Consider the following 22,350-nt stretch of genomic DNA (forward strand, 5'->3'; position numbering starts at 1 on the left):
AGCTCAAGACCCAAAAGAGAAATTAGACGTTGCTCCCAAACTAGTGAAAATAGCAGATCGACAAGGTTGTACATCGGCTATTTTCAGTCACTACTTCATAAACATTTGTTTTCTAATTTCTTTGATTTCTTGATAAAATTACTGAAAGAAATCGTTGAATTTGGTTTTAATTCATTCAAATATTGAAAATGTTTTGAAGTAATAATAATTAAAACAAAATGTAGGAAAACTAAAATAAATGGCCCCATAAAAATCTGTCCACGACCCAGTGTTTACCTGTGGGTCGGGACAAGAAGGAAAAGACCACACTTATCCCCAGATGATTCTGGGGGGGTCCCCAGTGAAGTGACAAGGAATTAAGGATTTTAAGACCTTTTTACCAAATAAAAAACAAACAAACAAACCATTAGGCGACTGCATCAAAATAAAACAAACTATACTATAAAAACTGGTCAAACATTGGCCAATTTTCAAATAATATAATAAAGACATTAGGCGTTTTCACAATACTTATCTGTGGCACAGAGTCAAACTAAATGTAATGCCTCAACTCCTTCAATGCCAAGTGCGTCAGGGTGGGGGGGGATCCCCAGTTCAAATATGATTATTTTGTGAGGTCAAAGCCTGAAAAGAGAACCACTGTGCTTGCAGCTTCCCCTTGGACAGACATCAATTGTGAAAAAGGGGGCTTATGAAAGAGACAATCTGGCAAATATATCAATATATATCCGAGTAGAGAACAAATATCAATATATATCCGAGTAGAGAAAAACATCAAGTCAAAATAAATTATTCTAAGTAGATCTACCGTTTGCTAATCTTTCTCTTATCATTGATCAGCTGATAAGCCAACCAAACAGAGTTGTAACTGAAGTCTCTGCAATGAGACTTCATTGCAGAGACAGTCCCTGAGCTCTGTTCCAGACCAGTCCAGGCCGTGTGGCCATGTTGACAGATTTTGCGAGAGAAATAAGAAACCTGGTGGTCTATGAAAACAAGCCCAAAAGAAGCGACTATTAGACAACATGAGCAGCACTTTAAACCACTTCAAACCTATACACGTCGGCTATTTTCAATAAGACAAATCTGGCACAGGGGCCCCTGGCACAAAAAAGCTTCAGATGGGGAGGTCCATGGACAAATATTAATTTGGTGGGTCTTGTTGGCATGAAAATGTTTGAGAACCACTGGTTTAAATTAGGAAGCAAGCCCAAATACAGTAAGCTACTACACTTTAGAAACATGCCCAAAAAAACACAACCTGCAACTACTAATACTTACAAGTTACAAGTGACTTTACAGAAGAAAACAATACCAAATTCGCTTATAATAAGCAGACTTGGCAACACTGGCCATGTGGCTGGGAGCCCAGCAGTTACAGGCCCTGGATTCCCTTGGCTTCAGCAGCACTTTACAACATTCCTTTAAGGTTTTTTGTGGGCGACGTGTCTAGAATTTCATAGTTAATATGGGATTGTGTTGGGTGAGAGACAAACAATTCCAAAACCACAGGTGTATAGTACAGTAAGAGTATAAAACTGAAGCATTCAAAAATATAGCCTGGCAGGCTGGCATAAGAGTTGATATACAGATACCAGCTCATTAGTTCATTATTATTATTATTTTATTCATTTTTTTAGGTTAGTTTAGTCCCGTGTGTTTTGTTGTATTGTTCACTATCTGACCTGTATACATTTCACTGAATTTATTTAAAAGAAATTGTCATCAAAGTTTTTATTTGTTTCACTGAATTTTGTAAAATACTACTTTTTGAAATTGTATGTGAAGAATAAAGGCTGATTGACTGATTGAATTTCCGATGATACTGGTATTGGAACAGCGCTACATTAACCCATTCTGACCTGAGATCAGATTCATACGAGGTTTCCACTGGACACACACTGGTCTGATTAAACTGGTGGGAACTGGGAAGAGAATAGTGAAGAACTTGGGACAGTTTCTAGATTTGAAGGGAGGACTTCTGAGCTTCTTCCCATGCCATTCTGCAAAAGCCAGGATGTGTAATATAATCTGCCAATGCACAGCACAGTACACTGGACAAGAATCCAGTGCCAAACTCTATCAAGGATCACACAGACAAGCGATGCACTGTGTTTATGTTCATCCCTCGGGCTAAAATAGAGCATCATACCTCGCTGGACAAACCCTGCAACTAAAAAAGTCCCCCAGCACAGTTGTGGAATAATGCCACCAACCACTGTACTGATAACATGGTAGAAGAAGAAAGGAAGGCCTCAACAATGTCACAAGAAGTGGGCTGTTGTGTGTTGACTCTGTGCACATCTGGGCTTCTTTTGTTTCAGCCGAGGTCCAGAGTCCAGACACAGATATAAATAAGAGACAAAAGAGAAAAAGACAAACACTGTTGTCTGTTCTTTTCCTAGTCAGCGCAGAACAAGGCGACGGGCGGTGACAATCTTCTGTGGGTCAGCAGCATTATTCCGACGGCGCCTTGGTCTGACTCGCCCCATTACTAACCCTGTCCCGAACCCTAACCATAACCGCACGTGAACGTGAAGCCACGTTGTCGGACTAATGCGCCGTCGGAATTACGAGCGAATCCCCCGTTGTGGCGTTTTCACTGTGATGGAAGAAGTACTTTCAGTGGTTCAGAAACCATTTCATGTCAAGGACCCCCAAATTGACACCAATGAGCCTGGACCCCCATTTGAAAAGACATGCCAGACAGTGGACTCCCAATAAGAGAAGATTTGTATACGGCTCTAGCAGTGATTCTCAATCATTTTAATTCCAATGACCCCACAGTTTGACATGCGCTACGGACGGACTCCCATTTAATGGCAAGCTCACAATGTGTCGCATCACTATGCATTGTGCACTGGCTTGTAGATTGGCTATTTTCAAAAAGCCAGAATATAGGACTGAAGTTGTTAATGCATGTTTTGAAATACTAATTAAAATCTACACAATAACTAACTAGGTAACTAAAGTGTTCATATAACTGTAGTGGAGAAGTCTCGAGTTGGTGTTGGCTAGACCTCACTCTGGCAAAAACTAGTAACTAGTGGAGAAGAAAGTACAATATTTGCCTCTGAGGTGTAGTGGAATATTAGTAAAAGTACATACATGTAAATACTCGAGTAAAGTTAAAAAACATAACTCAACATTTTACTTAAAGCACTTATTTTCCATCAATTACACACCACACGAAGCCTTGAATTCATGGGAGATTTTTTGCCGCATTCCTAAAAGCCAATAATTTGAGGATCGTCTCCGGTAGGAGACTTGTGGCGTCTCCTACCGGAAACATTAGCATCTTTCTGCCGGTCATCAAAAGATTGGCTCAGGAATGCGACAAAAACAAATAAATCTCCATGAATTGAAGGCTTCATGAGGTTTGATAGTCATTTTTTGGGCGAACTACTTCTTTAAGTCCAGTACTTGAGTAAATGTATTTAAGTTACTTTACGCCACTATTTTCTTTTTTGTTTTATTGTTGTTTTTTTTAGGGAGAAATATGATAATCGGGGATATGGGCCACAGCTGTTGGCCTACCTTCCTGCCCGCAGCTGCGCAGCATATATCATCAACAGGAGCTATTAGAGAGCGGATTACCCAGTGACCAGGATGAGCTCTGGCACAGAGTAGACTGGAGCTTCTCAGTCTGATTCCCCCTCTCTCTCTCTCTCTCTCACCCCACAGAGGGATGGTCATTGTGCCAGTGGTGGACAGTAACGAAGTACACTTATTTGGAGTACTGTACCCATGTTAATTTCTTCGACTAAAACTGTACTACTATGACTACTATGTACTACTCAGGCCTTCACAGTGTCTGTCAAACATTGGCAAACGTAAATGATACCAAAAGGTGCCAAAGTTTTCATAAAAATTCACCTTGTGAGTGTCGTCCTTGTGAGTGTGGTCCGGAGTCCTTGACCAGATGGTCCCCAACTAAATGGAGAGTTGGTAACCAAATGGATCCTTATAGATCTTTAACTCTTCAGAGCATTTCATTTTACATTCTTAAGAGTGTAAAAAGTCTATAGTACTGCAAGGCTAAATCTCATCAAATGGTGGTCTGTGGATCAAATGCCGAAAAAAGAATGGCCCTTGATATGAAAAGGGTTGAAAACCACTGCCATAGACTGTTCACTGAGAGTCTGTCCTCCTCTTAACGGTACCTATCGGCAGTAGAGCACACTCAACTCAGCTCAGCACTTCAGTCCCCTAGTATTTGGAGCTCTGAGATGTGCCCTCAAATCATCAATGGAGCCATCCAGTGTCACTTTAACCAGCCGTTTCAAAGAGCTTTGACTTTCCATAGAAAAATAATGCCTCAAGGGTTTTATGAGTCAGACCTAAGACAGCCGGCTTAGCTAGCATATGCATTTTAAATGAATTGTTGTCATGCAGTTTAACTGGATTTGGAAAGACAAAAATGTGAACCTGTAACTATGAAGCCATACATTTGTGTCACTGTTCACTTCACTGTATCACATGAATCATAGGCTGCACTGCAGCAAGGGACAAATAATTCATTAGAATTAGAATCATAACTCCATCATAACTCCATTCTGGCAAAGCCTTCAGCTGAGTTGCAAGTGTTTGTGCAGAATTGAGCCTTAAATCAGCTAGGTTACGTAAAGCCATCTGCGATGATTCAACCAGTTTCACGTTTTTGAAAAATGAATTGCTTTTGCCCAGTATACTTAAATATTCACACATCATATTTTCATTGTTGTCAGGTAATGCCATTAATGTCCTCTAAACTCACAGCACAATAATATATCTCGTTGTATTTCCACTGATGGCAATTAAAGTGGACTTTTCAAATTAGTTATCAAAATAGGCGTTACAGTAAGTTTACCGTCTACTGTACTTTATTCCTTTCTACTATGCACTAGCAGATTTACACACAATGACTGATTCAATTGCAGTCTCTAATTCAGTAGCTAACTGAATGTAATGTCAAAATCAAACTGTGATGATGATCATCAGATGGGTTTAACTGAAGATACTTGGTACTAAGAGGCAAAAGAATATCGGAAAACGTTATCCATTGACTGAAAATAATTCCAAACAAATGACTGTGTCTTGCCAGTGTTTTAACATGACTCACATGACTGTCATCAAACTAAGCTAGTATGGCCTGAGGTGCATAGGCTATCCTACTCACGAAAACAACCAGAAGCAATTATATTTTACTGCCCTGGCTCTTGTCCATTTCTAGACCCATAGCAATTTAAACCAAGTTATTCCCCATTGGATCACAAGTAATCTACATAACTGGAACTAGAAGAAGAAAAGCTCTTTATTTTAGCTATTCAATAATAAAAACTTTAAATAATGTTTTTCAAAATGTAGCATTGTTGGAAGCGATTTGCAAATTGTTGGCAAACTAGAGCATTGACTTGGAGATGGTTTGTAACATATACCAGGCCAATTGCCAATAGGTTAAAGAGCCCAGGAGTGCTTGAATAAGATGACATGAATTTCTCTGGTCCAGCCCACGTGATGTGAGTAACACAGTACACACTCAAAGGAATGCCAGTGTAGTGAGGGGTTTCCTTGTATTCCTGATAAGGTTCTTTCAAACTCAGCAACACAAATTGTACCGCCTCCGAGCTACAGACTGTCCTCATCACTGAAAAACACACACAAAAGTGCCTGAAATACAAGAAATACAAGTCAGCCCATACTGCATATCGTCTCCACAACGTTTACATTTCAGACTTTACAATTCAAATGCTCAAAGCGCGTTGCTTGATGCCGTGGTTCAAGCTTGTACATCTGCTACTTTTGTGTGACGTTCTACTATGATCAAGTAGGGCAATATTTTACAAAAAACCCTCAAAAAGTTAAAATATGGCGATAAGAGCCGGATATGTTTCAATTCAGTTTATAAAAGTTAAACTGTCTAATTACATTTTGTGTGGTAGATATTGAGTAGTAGGTAGTGCTGGGTTCAGGAAGAGGGGCTACCTCACACACCAGCTTCCACAAATAATTATGTAATCTCCTGTTTTGCTGTGAGGCGGATAAGTTAACAACCAGCGCTGTTATTTTTAACTTTGCGTCTTCCTATCCTATCTCGTCGTTGATTGTTTCCCACAACGTCTCATCTGCAACTGATCCAACTATAAAACAGGAAATATGTTGGAGCATTCCACTGTGCTATAAAAATAAAATAAAAGTAGACGATATCGTGAGGAGGAAAAGAACATGCAGGTGGGAGAACGGAGGAGGGAACAGAACATCTTTCATTACGCAGTAATCAATAATTGATGTGTGGAGCTGAATTAAAAGGCTCTGATGTTGCAGCAATAGCTCCTTTTCTCTCACCTCTCTCTCTCTCTCTCTGCACCTTTCGGTGACTCATAGGAAGAACGCAGGGCATGAGAACTCTCCCGTGGGTCAGCTTTCCCATCCCTCAGGTTACAGCATTAAATATTCACCCTGTACCTTTTGCATAATTTACCTTGTCAACATTACTTGGGATTGTGGGGAAATAACTGGGAGACATTTTAGAGAGACTTGGAGATCATGAACAACACTCTTAACACTGAGGGGTTGAGACATTACTTTACAGAGGTCTCTTTGATGATGCAAGTTTTGTTTCTGGGTTTGCTGCTGTAATTAACGAACGATGCAAATGTCCAACTTTAAAGCAAGTGTTAGGAGGTTTAAAATAGTGTTGTTTAGGGTTGTGTGTCGACAACGACATCATCTCCTGTGTGTCATTGACAAGTTGTGTAGAAACCGGTGACTACATTTCATAGCTTGTCTGTGTTTGCTTTGTTTTTAGCATATGAGCAAATAGGTTGTTTGGGATTCTGTATTTGCATTGGTTCCCCCTAACATTAAGCTGCTTCACTATTCCTTTGTAACTATGAAACTATATACATGTAGCAGACTATCAGTACATCGAACATCTTCCACTTTTTAGTTGGTGGCACCTGTAATTTAGGTGTACCCATACTGCACATGCACGCACGAACACGCACAAACACACCTGCTAAATGTAAGGTGCACTGGTGCGACCAAGAGGGCCTGACCATGTGTCCTCTTTTTGGGTATTCAGAATGTGGTCATCCTGGGCCGACGTATCCGTTCTAGACCGGATCTACAAACCACAAAGTTCAGTCTGATAAACAGGATAATGCCATTGTCCATCACAATGTTTTGTTGTTCTTAATGTCAAATTTGAGCAGACAATGCTCCCAACCTTAGCTTTGTCTGTTCTTTTTCATATCAGAACTAAGGAGCAGAACTAAGCAACAGGAGGACAAGTCATAGCAATAGACTGGCTGTACTTACAGTAAACAAAATGAACTGTGAAGTGTGAATCAATCTAATGGATGCCTTGGATGGAAATCTGCTAAATAGTTAGACTATTTACTATGTTCTATCAAATTCTAAACAGCAAACAAATACATTTGCTGGTGGTTTTTGGTCCCACAGTATAAATGGTCTTCCTCGTCATGTGATCTCTGCAGAAATTCCAGAGTGGCTACCAAAGCTCCGGCGCACATGGCGGCCTTTTTCTAACAGATGTTTTTCGTTTGTGCTGCTGCACTCTCTGTGTTTCTGAGGCATGGAGCCAGCGAGGTGAATCCTGAAGCGAAAGCCTTTCCTTGTTTCGGTGAATGGATAAAAAAGGGGCTCTGTATTGAAAATAAACGTATCTCGAGTCAAGTACCATTTTCCAGAAATTCCTATTATTACACTATAAACGTACACAGAACTTCAGCATGATGTATAGCACACGTACTCTAATCTAAGCCTGTAGCATTCGGAATGCAGAAGAGAAGGAAGAATGTGCATTGGGCCCGATCCAATGTGCCTTGTGTGCACGCATGACTCACAATAGCAAGCTGACATTGGTTATTGTCCTGCTCCTTTGGATGTTTATCTGTTGGCAGTGGGACGTGATCTGCTATTGGCGCTTGTTAACAACTACTATCAGCACAGAAATAACACCACCAGCCTCTATGGATGTTTGGCTAACGTTTTCATCAAGAGTGACGGACGTGCAATGAAGCCAAGTGCAAAAAATAAGAGAAAATTCATATGGACATTATTGAATTTACGATGTCACATAGGCCTGCTCCCTTCATTTAAATGTTGTTTCTGGACCACAGCATTCCATTTAAAGGTGTCAACATGTTTAATTATTTTGGAGAAGTGAGGACACTCGAGAAGGTAGTGCAGTGGTTCTCATGTCAAGGACCCCTCGATATGCATTTGCCCACATCTGAAAAGATTTTGTGCTGTGTGCTTGTAGATCTACTATTTTTGAATAGCCAACATTATTTATGGATAAAGTAGTTAAAAGGATTCCCCCCCCCCCCACCCCCCCCCCCCCCACACACACACACACACACACACACACACACTTTGAGAAACAAATGCTGCAGTGAGTTTAAATCTAATTCATATATTTTTCAATCATGTGTCAAAGCGAGAAAAAAAAGGAGGTCACATTTTGGCATTATAGACAATGAATGGCAAAGGTGCGTGGCGTGCCTCCCGGATTTCATGCCCCACTTAACCATGGCAGGGCGGGTGCCTGTGCCAGCCAGAACCATGGATTAGACATTAGCATTCTGTGTGGATTGAGTTGTTGGATAGCACAATTAATTTCACAACACTGAGGATACAGTAGCATCAGTGTTTGTGTGTATTCTATGACATTTAAACACTTAAACCCATAAACTTGACCCTTGGCTCTGCACTTGGTCCGTCTTTCCCCCTTGACACCAAAAAACACCAAAAACTATAACACAATGATTTGGCAGTCCAGTCCCCTTTAGTAACTCTGAGGACCCCCCCATAGGGGTCCCGGGCACCCTGTTGAAGACCCATGGGCTAGCTAGTAAATAAGTAGAGGATTCTCTCATTCTCTCCCTCACTCCATCCCTCCCCCACTCTGCTGTCTAAAGCCAGCACTTTGCTAGAGCTTGGCAGCTCTGCTTTGAACTGAAGCTGGGGAGTTATGTAATTGTGAACACCGTAAGCTGAAGTTGAAGACCTGAATGCACATCTCCCAATTTCATACCATCCACCCCCTCACCCCCTAGCAGCAACAGTTGCTGCTAGAAAGAATAACAAATCCACAGAGGCCAATAGTTTGCGTACCATCTATGGAGATGCCATGTTTCTATGCCAGTTCAGTGTCATCATTGCAACAAGCCTTCTCTTCTCAAGGATGCAAGTGCAGCTGTTCACCTCTTTCACTAGAGTGCAGCATCAAGAATAAGACTAGTAAAGCTGCATATATTTGAATGGCACACACACACACACACACACACACACACACACACACACACAGAGAGAGAGAGACTACATAGATAGGGGGGGTGTGTGTGTGTGTGTGTGTGTGTGTGTGTGTGTGTGTGTGTGTGTGTGTGTGTGTGTGTGTGTGTGTGTGTGTGTGTGTGTCCTCAGCTCAGGTGTCCATCCATCCATGCACAGATGCACACTGTTATTAAATATTCCCAAGCAACATCGTAACATCAACATCATCACCATCTTCAGAGCTGAAAATCCTGATGATGGCAAACAACCTGCCAAATGAATTTCTCGTAACATAAATAACAGGGTATTGTCGCGTTTGCATAGTCTAGTTGTTCAGCAGATGATGATTAGTCTCTCATAACCTTCCCTTGGATCAAGACTATCATGGATGCATGTTATCGGGTCTGACTTTTACTTTCGTATCATGCAAATGTCAAAAATCGAGCCTTGATCCAAGGCAAAGTCTATCATCAGGGATGTATGTGTGTTTGGTGCATTAATACCGCCAGTAGTAAGTACAGTCTTTGAGGGCATATTGGTATTATCGTTGCAGAAGAGTGGTGCAAGTAGCCTAATGTTGTGGCCTTCCTTACCTCCTCCAGAACGTTGACCGTGTTCCTGCAGCTCTGCAGTCGGGTGGTGAAGCTGGACGTGGTTGGAGAATTGTAATCCTCTGTCGTTTCCGACAGAAACTCGGACACCGATATTTGATCCGGCATCCTTTCAGCGGGTAGCGGGGGAATGAATAAGCCCAAAAAAGCGGGGTGGCGAGGTAAATGAGCTTTAAAAAGCCAAAACCATATGGAAAAAAGGGCTGGGAATAGCTGTAAATAACGTTGACTTGGAGCGCGCCGAATGGGAATACGGGCTATTCGTTATTAAACTGCATACAAAGTATAGGCAATGGCATGACAAAAGACGCAACAATGTATCTCTTCTCCCATTGACTCTTCTTCTCAAATGACTTCACTGTGTCCCCGAGGGACATGGGGAGAAGGGGAAAAAGGAATGCGCGAATTCTACGCACACTTTATGCGTATAACATTCCTTTTTAAAACGAAATGCATGCCCCCCCAACCCAAAACCCCAAACCTTGAACGCCACTTCGCGCTTCAATAGCTGAATGTCCGAGGGAGGCAAGAAAAAAAGGAGGAAAAAAAAGAAAACAGCAACGCAAAGAATAGCGGATGCCCTGGTTATGTTTTACAGATGTTGTCTGTCGTCCAAAAGCCCTCCACAATATACCAGTCGTTGTCTATCGGTTATAATAACCCATCGTCCGCGTGGATTGTCTTCAAATGCTGCGAAGGAATTCGTCCTTCCCTCTTTTTTTATTATCGCAGTTTGTCGTTTTTAATGCATAACGAACGCTACCTCTGACATTCACAGCCCCCCTCTCTCTCGCTAGCGGTCTCTCTCAGACTCTCACCCACCTCGTTGGATGACGGGGGGGGGGGACAACAAGGAAGAGTTCTGCGCATGCTTGATCAACTGCAGAAAGGTACTGGATCCATCCCATAGCCCGAAATGGTGGTGCTCAAACTCTGATTGGCTAGCTAGATGGTGGTTGTCAAGGAGACAGCATTGTCCATATTTATAATAACACAACTTGATGTTACAGTAATTACATTCTCAGCTGTAGCTCCCGCTTGTTTGACAGTATGCCTCGTTTTATTTATGGGAGACCTTCGAGCTATGGGACCTGCAGGGCTACACAGTACAGTACACACTGCAGATGCTGCGTCAAGTTCAATTAGTTACGTTGCAGTTACACCGGAAATTGATTAATTCCGCCGTCAAAATAAAATGTTACCTACCTTCAAAATGAAAACTAACTAACAAAGATTACATTTACTCTATTAAGGAAAACAAGAGATTAAAAATGTTGTCCCTTTATTATTAGATATTTGTAAAGTACTGAATTGTAAAGCACTGTAAAGCAGGTTTGGTTGTTTTATTACAAATCTATGTCAAACTTCCTCTGGTGGGGTCAATGCTATTTAGTAAATAATTGCGAAAGCAAAGAGCACTAACTATGAGACCCTGCAGATCATGTCTGTCTGTCTGTGTGTCCGTCTGTGTGTCTGTCCCGCTGTGACACCACCCGCCCGCCACCAGAGGGCGCAGCTGTAGCACACACACACACACACACAAACAACCACACACACACACACACACAGTAGAAAACTTAAAAAAATTACTAACTAAAAAGAAGAAAAAAGTACGTAATTTATTCTAATTGTTGTTATTGCAATTTACGAGCTGCGTTCGCTTCACGCGTTTGCGCGTCTTACTTGTTATTAGTGAACTAATACAAAAGACTGTGCAGTTGGCAATTGCATTGAGATGAATTCTGAATTGTGTTTGATTATAATATCATAACTGCTTCACACTTTGCAAAGACATGCTACTTTAATATAAGTGGAGCCAGGGAAATAATGTAACATCTTTTGTTGTGTCCCCAATGCATTTAGAGTCTCTTATAGTAGCCTATTATGTTCTTAAAGGGATATTTCACACAATGTTTCTATCAATTACTCATCCCATGGACTATGGAGAGACAAAGGAGACTGTCTGCACTCTGCAGACTCTGCACAGGGAACCACTGCTGGGCTGAATGGTCATCAAATTATTGGCTTGACAAAAACAAAAAATCCCCTTGCATCGAGATTTAACAATACCAAGATGTATTTCTACAAAGAGATTATGAATGTTATGATATATGATTGTACAATATGTGGGTAGATGCGCACTGTGACAGTATTTATAAAAATATGTATGGTACGTTCTGTAACTTGCATATAGGCCTACTATTTATCATTCTCTTTGATTGATGGACCCCCATCACACCAACGTGTGTGTGAAGGTGTGTATAGGTGTGTGTTAGAATCAGGATCAGAGAAAGAGAAAGAGATCAGAGAAAGAACTGTCCTCTGTCCCAGACTCCCAGTCCAGTTGGACTCTGATCATCCAGTGTTTCTGATTCAGTGAGAGATCAGTCACCTTAACCCCTGATGATGAGGATAAGCTTTGTAGAACCCTTATAGAACCATATACACCAGTATCCACTCCCTATGTGTCCCTTCCTCTGGTGTGGCTCTACACACATGCCTACTTCCCAGTCTTTATTGTCTCCAACTTCAACATCCCAGCTGTGAGACCTTGAGTTAAAGCCCTCAGGACCCAGGACATGGACATAGTAGTCAAACCTCTCTGGATTGTCAGGAAGCTGCTGTTTCTTTTCTACACGTCTCACACACTGGTCAGATCATCATACAGCATGAGACACGGATGTGCATTGTTAGGGTCCAGGATCACAGGAGTGTAGGAGACAAAGTCCTTCATCTTGTCCCAGACTCTGAAGGTCAGGTTCTTCAGGTGTTTGGCCTCGTTTATCAGTGCTCCTGACACTGGCGGCGGTACGTGGTCCTGCAGGCAGGGTGAGCTGGACTCCCTCCATCGTAGTCTTGTAGTTCTGGAGGAATGAGACTTGGTCGTCAGCTCTCAGCTGGTCCTCAGCAGCTTGGATTGCATTGGAGAGGGTTTCCATTTCTCTGCTCAGACCCTCAATCATCTCCTTTGTCTCCTTACTCTTCCGAGCCTCTTCCTCCCGCAGAGCAGCAATCCTGGCCTCCTCATCCTCCTGTAGAAACCGACGAAGATTCGCAAACTGTTCTTTAATCTCTGTGTTCCTGGACTGAACCTTGATGTGATTTTGTGTTTTGCCATAATCTGTTTTAACTTCATCATATTCCTTCAGTTTATCCTTTAAAGCTTCAGTCATTCCTGGATCTTCTGTTTGCAACATCCAGACGCTTCGTCCACGGGTAAGAACTATTTTTTTAATCGAGACACACGACACACACCGGCTGTTCGTCGTCCAGACAGAAGAGCTTGAGCTTCTCACTGTGTGCCACAGGACAGCCAGAGGGGATGTTTAAAGATGTCATGACACACAGGACAGGTTTTGTCTGCCGATCCCTGGAATATTTGAGGCTCTTACACAAGAGGAATGCTAGAAGACCAAAATAAATAAAATAAATAAACATAATAGTTATAATAGTAGCAGTAGTAGTGGTTGATAGTGGTTGTAGTACTATTCATAGTCATTTATTTAAGAGTTTTAGTAGGCCTACTTTTTGTCAGGTGAAACTTGACCTATATCCTCTCATTTATAATCTGTTTGGTATTACCTCAGTGGAGAATTGTAGCAGATATCAGCCTGTCAGTCTGCCAGGTTGTTCAAATTCAAATGATTTGTCCGTCTATTCATTGATCTATTTATTGATTGATTTGCTTCTCGGTTTTTCTTTTGTGTCATAGTCTCTGACGAGTGAATCTCATTCTCACAAATGGACTGTCTGAGATGACTAAACAGGGAAATTAACTTTGATTCATTTTCTTCTGACAAGAATGACATGCACGCACGCACGCACACACACACACACACGCACGCACGCACGCGCACGCGCACACACACACACACACACACACACACACACACACACACACACACATGCAGTGCAGAGGACAAAAGAAAAGAGAAAAAATAACTCAATCAAAGGCTGCAGCAAAACAGAAAGGTATTTAGTTGTGGGTTTTTTTTTAACAATATATTTATTGCATTTTTATTTTTTTTAACAAACAGACAATACAACAAAACAATACATAATACAGACAATACAATTACTTAAAATTAAAAACAAACAAAAAACAAAACAAAAACATCCAGTACATACAAATACAGTATAATAAAATAAGGGCACTTATGGCCACAAGATCAAACAGCTGCATTAGTTGTGTTTTAAAAGAAATAAGCATGGCAGCAGGCCTACAGTTTTCTGGGAGTTTGTTCCAGATATGTGGTGCATAAACCTAATGTTGCTTCTCCACGTTTATTTGTGGTTGTAGGAGGAACAGAAAGCAGACCTTTTCCAGATGACCTTGAGAGATCTGGATTGATGGTTCATGATATTGTACATGATCAGAAATGTAGTTTGGCCATAAACCATATAAATCTTTATAAACCAACAGTTTTTTAATCAATTCTTTGACACAGGGATCCAGTGTAAGGATGTAAGAACTGGAGTGATGTGCTCCACTGAGTCCACTTTCTTGGGAAGAGTCGAGCAGCAGCGTTCTGAATCAACTGCAGTCACTTGATGGATGTTCAAAACCTGCAAAGGCACAGTTACAGAGTAGTCAAGTCTACTGAAGATGAATGCATGGAAAGGTTTTTCTACATCCTGCTGAGACATAAGTCGGTGATAGTATAGGCTGACTTTGTGATTGTGCAATGTGGCTGTTTGAAAATGTACTAGACCAGTTCCCGGCTATAGAGCACCAAGTCTGTAACATGGAAGTTGGAGATCCATGCCCCACCCGGCTATGCAATACCTGTTGTATCCGTGTCAGAGTTGTTCCACCCATCTGTCTGTCCCTTTTATGCTCATATATGGAGATTTCTGGATATGGAGTGTTAGGCTGCACAACAGTGAGTCTTGGTGGTGTTTTAGGCTGCGCAACAGTGACACTTGGTGGTGAAAATATGTTACTTCCGTGCTCAGACCCAGGCAGGGGCACAGGAACACAGCCAGGGACACACATTGCTGTCTATAGGAGTGGCTATAGCACCTCTCAAAAAATAACTGTGATTCCGCATGCATTTGTATATCAGTGTGGACTGGACAAACACAGACAACATAAATTCACAATCCATCTTTTCCTTTTCTAAACCAGCTCAAGGAGCTCTGAATTCCATCCCATCGACCAAAATGACTGAAGAGCCCTTGGTTTCCTTCAATATTTACCATTCTACAGTCTTCAGATCAATCAGATGTGTCACACCGACGGCAATCCTGAACTTTTTCTGCTTCAAAGCCTCATTTCAAAACCCCACATTAACACGTTCCTTACATTGGTAACATTCTTTCATATAGTCTAGGCTACTGACTGCTCTAATCCCCTAGTCTGCTATTTCACTTCCTACTCAGACCTGCATGAAGGCAGTACACATGGAATAAAGCTAAATAAAATCTCACGATTATGAATCAAGTTTAATCTGTGATTTGTGAAACAAATGCACGCACGCACACACACATTACCAAACTTAAACTATGGTTTATATACGGAAAACGTTAAAGATAACAAAATAATGCATAATATTCTATGTAAAAACATAACAAGAACTTGAGATGAGATGAACTTGAACACATAGGCTGAGTCCCCAACTTTAAACCAATCCAGTAACTTTGATTGGTGCAGGGCTTGATTGATTGATTGATTGATTGATTGATTGATTGAAAAAAATATTTCACAATATGTAGAATGGGTACATTTCAACACTACTTTGACGAAACAATGAAAAGCACAAGACTTGTAAACTTACATCAGGGTCCGCATGGATCAGATTGTAAATGTCATTATTTATTTATTTCACTGCAGATAGTCTAAAATCATCCTTAACCCTTGAATTCAATTAATTATTTCAATTAACTAAAATCTAGTTTTATATTTGATGGCCTTCCTGTTCTGCTATTTGGTCTTTGTGCCCTCAAAAATGGACAACATAAAGGCCAATTAGTATTAGTGGCATTGCTCCTAAAATTACGAAATTCCAGGCCCGGTTTATTGCTGTTTTTTTGTTCAACTCCAGCAGAGCGGTGGTTTAGTCACTTTAGTGTACGGATTTGTAATTTTTTTAAGCCCCCGTCTATTCGGAATCATAAGCAAATGGCGTCATCTTGTGGCCATTGACTTTTCTTGCATATAGTTTTTTTCGGTTCCTTTCTTTATTCTTTCTTTATTCTTTAATCTACCCATTTGAACTACATTATTTTAGGATCATTTAATCCGTTGCTGTTGTCAGCTTTGACAGACAGATAATATTATAATCATCATGGATAATAATAATAATGGCGAACTCGCCGGAAATCTCGCCACAGCACAGGCCCTTGACGTGCGTCACCCCCGTCACCGCCGTTCGAGGACCAGTGTTGCCATGTCTGTTTATTATGCGCGACACACAATTCAATTCAATTCAATTCAATTCAAAGGGCTTTATTGGCATGAGAAAACATACGTTTACATTGCCAAAGCAGAAAGAAAAATACAACAATACAGCAATACAATCAAAACAAAAATGATGTACTTTGAAGGTCAGGATCTTCAATAGATCAACTTCTATGTACCAAGATCACTTGATGCAGGTATAGTGCAGGAATATACACAATGATTAGTCTTTAGGGTTGTTGTGTTCCATTTGATATCCTTCTCCTATCACAGCAGCTCACAAATCTTGCTGCTGTGTTTGAACATTGTTGTACTTCGTCCAGCAGATATGGGAGTTTTTTGTCATTGGTCATGTTTTCAAAATCTCCGTGTGTGGTTGTAATCTGTGGGAAGTATGTGTCTCTGATGTCTTGGTACAATGGACAGATGGTTAGGAAGTGTAGCTCGGTTTCCACTTCATTTAGTGTGCAGTGGGTGCATAGTCTGTCTTCTCTCGGGATACAGGTCTGCCTATGACGGCCTTTCTCGATCGCGAGACTGTGCTCACTGAGTCTGTACCTTGTTAAGATTTTTCTTTGTTTTGGGTCGGTCACGGTGCTCAGGTATTCTGCCACTGTGTATTCTCTGTTTAGGGCCAGATAGCATTCTAGTTTACTCTGCTTTTGTGTTGCTTCTTTCCAATGTGTCAGATAGTTTTCCTTTTGCTGTTTTATAATTTGGTTTAGTCCAATGGGTTTTCTATCTCGTGGCTCTGTTTGTGTTTGTGCCCGGAGTTCCAGGGCCAGCTGGCTGAGGGGGCATCTATCTAGACTTTCACTGTGTGTGAGTGCCTTGTTGTGCATCTAGGTCGCTTTCTTTTAGGTGGTTGTAGAACTTAAGTGCTCTCTTTTTTATTTTGATTATGAGTGGGTATCGTCCTAATTCTGCCCTGCATGCATTATTTGGTGTTTTTCGCTGGGTACGGAGAATGGATTTGTAGAATTCTGTGTGTAGGGTCTCGGTTTGGTGTTTATCCCATTTTTCAAGATCATGGTTTGCTAATGGTCCCCAGATCTCGCAACCATAGAGGGAAATTGGTTCTATCAGAGTCCAGTATTTTAAGCCAGGTTTTAATTGGGATGTCTATTTTGATGTTTCTTTTGATGGCATAGAATGCCCTTCTTGCCTTGTCTCTCAGGTCCTTTACAGCTTGGTTGTAGTTCCCTGTGCTGCTGATGTTTAGGCCAAGGTAGGTATAGTTTTTAGTTTGTTCTAGTGGGATTGTATTCAGGAAGAATCGGTGGTTTTGGCGGCTGGGCCTTTTTTGAAAAATCATGATTTTAGTCTTGGTTAGGTTCACTGTCAGGGCCCATGTCTGGGAGAATTTGTGTAGGAGATCAAGTTGCTGCTGTAGTCCTTCCTTGGTTGGGGACAGCAGCAGCAGGTCATCTGCGTAAAGTAAGCATTTGCTTTCTGTGTGCCTGGAGCTGTATGTTCTACACACACACACACACACACACACACACACACACACACACACACACACACACACACACACACACACACACACACACACACACACACACACACACACACACACTACAAGCTCACAACGCATCACATCTCGATGCTCATGTGGTGGCCTTTAGCCTCAGATGGTTTGATTGATTGATTGATTGATTGATTGATTGATTGATTGATTGATTGATTGATTGATTGATTGATTGACTGACTGACAATTTTATTTCACAGTATGCAGAATTGCACATTTCAAACGAAAGTCAATACAAAAACTATTACTTTGTGGACAATCCATGATTACACTTATTTACAACAGGGTCCACCATTTTCAATTCATCAGAACATTTAGATACATATACATTTCTATTAAAAAACAGGAAATCATCAGTTTTGGTGCCCAGTTGTCCCTATAGTGCCCAGATGGTTTGGTGCCCAGTTGTCCAACTTGTCCCTATAGTGCCCAGATGGTTTTGGTGCCCAGTTGTCCAACTTGTCCCTATAGTGCCCAGATGGTTTTGGTGCCCAGTTGTCCAACTTGTCCCTATAGTGCCCAGATGGTTTTGGTGCCCAGTTGTCCAACTTGTCCCTATAGTGCCCAGATGGTTTTGGTGCCAACTGCCAACCTGACCGGGCCCTTAGCCACTTCTTTTGGGTTGGTTTTCACACACCTGCTTGCTTATTTCTCTCGCAGAATCTGGCAACATTGGTTAGGAGGAGGAGGACCTAGCTTGGCTACGACTATGGCTCCATGTTGAGTTGGTGGTGAGGAGCATGATTGCAGGAAAAGAGGTGATCATGTTTAGCTTCTTTATAAAACATTGATTTGAATTAACTGTAATTAAGACGCGACACGCAGTTAACAAAGTAATATGGATATGAATTAATCATAAAATTCTCTCATAACAGTCTTCCAGTTCCAAACTTCTTGTTCCCGAATAATCCCGACTATTATTGGAGTGTCGCGTAAAGCTGTCCGAAGATTCAGAATCATGGCTGAGGGCTCCTCAGGTACTGTAATGTTGTTACTAAGAATATAATATTGAATTGGAAAATATAATTATCGACGCACTTGGACGTCTGGGACTGGGACTGGGAGGGACGGTGACACGTACGTTTCCCATGTTGAAAATGCGACATTTCGTTGAGCTACTATTTTAACTTGGCTTAACTTTCTTACAAAACAAAACATTCTCCAAAACAACATGAGCTAACATACATGACCATTACAGGACATTGTAACTTGGAGAACCTTGTGGAGAACGGTTTGTAAATTGTCTCCATATGTGTCAGCAGGTGAACTGACTGCATGTTGGCTATTGGCAAAACAACATTATAACGTGTCAGGCTCACTAGCTAGCAAGCTAACCTGTTACCATGTTCCTGTGTGTGCTTGCTAATGACTGCTAGCATGATAGCATCACATCACATCAGTGTTAATTTTGTTAAAAGACTAAGATTTTGATATTTAAAGACTAAACAATTTCAGATAACTAAAACTAAATGGTGTTATTCAAAAGACTAAATCATAATGTGCTAATCATAATTAGGTTAACACTTAATAATAAGACTAAAAAATACTACGATTTAGATATTTAGTCGACTGTCTAAGACTAAACAATTTCTGATGACTAAAATAGGACCATAACTAAATGGTATGTTATTCAAAAGACTAAGACAAAATCAGAATTTGCTGTCAAAATTTACACTGGCTTAAGTTTTTCATAATTTCACCTAGCTAAAAGTGAATGGACTTTTTTCAAAGGAGCATTTTGGTTTAAAAAACAAATTTCAGACTGATTTAGTTTGCAGTTTGCACACATGAAAACTTGAAAAGGTTTAACCGTTCACGTGTGATATTTCTTTTATAGTCTCCCAGTAATAAAACGGATCACACAGTGATTTACAAACTGCTTTTGGGGCACAGTGGTTCCAAGGTTTCTACATTTTTATTTTTGTTACATTTTACAGGCGGGTCTTCTAGATAAGGTTACAGTTATTTTTGTTGCAAAAATGCAGAGGGAGTGTAGCGCCTAGGATCACAGCTTAGTCATTGCATGGCAACAAAAAAAGATTAAACGGTGGTGATAATTCTCCTCATGTAATATACTAATAATGCAAGAGGCTCAACTGAATTCAGGATGTAAATCCAATAGGCTTTGCTTTTTAGAAGTTGGTTGATGATGTCTCCTCTCCTGTTGATAGAGACCCCTTTTTCAATTCCCCAGAATTTTAAGGTGCAAGAGAGCCAAGATTAGCATTGACAATCATGACGTGCTATTGTCCATATTTTCCATATTTATGTCCATCTTTTGGTGTTTCTGTAAACACATACATTCAAGACAAAAAAGAAAAGTGAAGACGCCAAAAGTGATTGGCCGGAATGGCATTTGTGATGATTTGATTGGCTTAGCACGGAATGTGATGTATGATGATAAGAGCGCCCCTCAGTTCACACGGGTGTGATGTTTTTTTTTTTAACGAAGAGCAGCTTTATTGCTGAATAAAGAAGGCACTGGAGCAACTCTGATGATTTGAGCCCTTTTCTTTAATATGGAACAGGATGTGAGGCATGAAATGTTTAAATGTCACATTACAACTTCATCTGGTCATAAACAACAGATACAGCCTATGAGGTCAGAGGCTTTTGATTGATTGATTGAAATATTTAAACAGTTTGAAGAATTACAGTACATTTCAAGCACAAACTCAATACAAAGACTGTTAACTGTGAGTGGACGACCCAATTAAGCATTACACTTGTTTACAACAGGGGCCACATTGTTCAATTCATCAAAACATTTAGAGACATACAAATAGACACTTCTATGTAGTTAAAGAACAGAACAGGAATTCATCATATAGGAAGCAAAAAGGGAAAAGATACATATACAGTGAGGGGAAAGGGGGGGGGGGGGCGGTGGGGGGGGATTCAGATTTTACCTTAGGCCCTTATCTAGCAGTCTATTCCCACATTGTTGGTCTTCTGCCCTGTCTTTTTTATATATACCGGTAATATCTGTTGTATGTGCAGTGTATTTTATTCATCCCTACTGCTAAACATTCATTTTTGTTTTTGTACTGACCATTAATGGTGATCTCGTCTGTAACTTAGTGAATCTTTTAGGGATGCTCCGAATCGATCAGGTTTTTTGATCGATGATTGTTTTCCTCATGATCGGCCGATACCGATTACCGATAGGTCCGATACCGATACTGACCTTGTGAAATGTTGCAAATTTTAATATTTCCAAAATTATTATATAACAAAACCAACGTCAAAACTGTTCCTGTGTGTGGGGAGGAAGGGGAGAATGTTTAGGCCTGTCACAAAAATGCAAAATGATGTTGTACTATATATCTGACATTTCTATCACTTAAATGGTGTAAAAGATCAGTTTCTCCAGATAGGGTAAATTGCAGATCACAGATAGGGTAAATGCAGATTACCGATCAGAGTGAATATTGGCCGATATGACCGATCACTGGCCAATTATCGGTGCATCTCTAGAATCTTCCACGTTGCAGAAAGGTGTACCTCCCATTGTTGTTGGCCTTTCGACATTGGCTAATTGAATGGCCTGTCTCTCACCCGTCTATAAATCCCTTGTAGCCTGTATCTGTTTATGACCGGACGAAGATGTAATAATCATCTGACATCGAAAAGCCCTCATTGTCCCTCCTGCAATTCATGTTGCATCCTTCCTGAATTCTGATCACCCTGACTTGTTTATCCGATCTAATAAGGTGTTATATGGCCTTGTGTGAAAGGGAACTTTGTGTACACTAGTACTAGTAGACCGTATATCTGATACCACATAAAAGCACTATTCTATAAGATCAACAATAATAATAGGACACTGGCTCTGGAATTTTATGTAAGCCACACCCTAGTAACAAATACAAGAACTCTGTGACACAAATCCGGTGACCTCAGAACGGTCGTCACCAGGTATTCCTAAAAAGGTAACCTTACTAAAACTATGTCTAAATCTAAGCTTATTCCTAAACGTTTCATAGATTTCATAGACTGCTACAGACTTCTTTGCCACTGCCAACACTATCACTCTGTGGACCCCCTAGGGGTCACGGACCCTCTGTTGAAGACCCCTGCTCTATACAAACGACAATGTCAAAAACTATAATAGAGATGACCAGATCAGAGTGATCTTTCAACTTCAAGGGATTGCAATGTGACACGTTCTTCAGTTGAAAATCAGTTTGTGTTATACAATGTAGTATGAATTTAGGTCTTTACCCAAAGTAGCTCTAAGCTCAACACAACTGAACACCAGCGTATTTTCTTTCAAGTTGTGATAAATGTCATTGCTCATACTTGTTGCCTGAATTCATGCACATAACTGTAGCTTTTGTTATTGATTCCTCAGGCCCACCAGACCTCGGCACAGATGGGACATCATCCCAGCAGAGACGTAATCAGCAGAGGCCCAGGAGAGGTTGGCCCAGACAGGACCACGACAGAAACATGACCGGGTATGGTCATGACGTGCCCCACCAATACAAACATGTTCCGCACGGGTTCCAACCACCTTCGGCCGATGA

The 22,350-nt window shown here is 40.9% G+C and overlaps 2 protein-coding genes across 5 annotated transcripts in view; both read right to left on the minus strand.

Annotated features, from left to right (window-relative positions):
• Nucleotides 1-10,690, minus strand: part of asap1b (ArfGAP with SH3 domain, ankyrin repeat and PH domain 1b) — an 86,192-nt gene extending 75,502 nt beyond the window's left edge. For all 4 annotated transcript variants that reach the window (XM_083778123.1, XM_083778121.1, XM_083778122.1 and 1 more), the window contains exon 1: nucleotides 9,873-10,690. In XM_083778123.1, coding sequence (XP_083634249.1) covers nucleotides 9,873-9,998 — 126 coding nt within the window. In that variant the 5' untranslated portion in view covers nucleotides 9,999-10,690. The remainder of the gene's footprint in view (nucleotides 1-9,872) is intronic.
• LOC310867949 (uncharacterized protein) overlaps nucleotides 1-22,350 on the minus strand; it is a 241,974-nt gene that overhangs the window by 30,821 nt on the left and 188,803 nt on the right. The gene's annotated exons all lie outside the window — the stretch shown is intronic.

The sequence above is a fragment of the Protomyctophum parallelum genome (assembly GCF_964188405.1).
Source record: "Protomyctophum parallelum genome assembly, chromosome: 12".
NCBI classification, from domain to species: domain Eukaryota; kingdom Metazoa; phylum Chordata; class Actinopteri; order Myctophiformes; family Myctophidae; genus Protomyctophum; species Protomyctophum parallelum.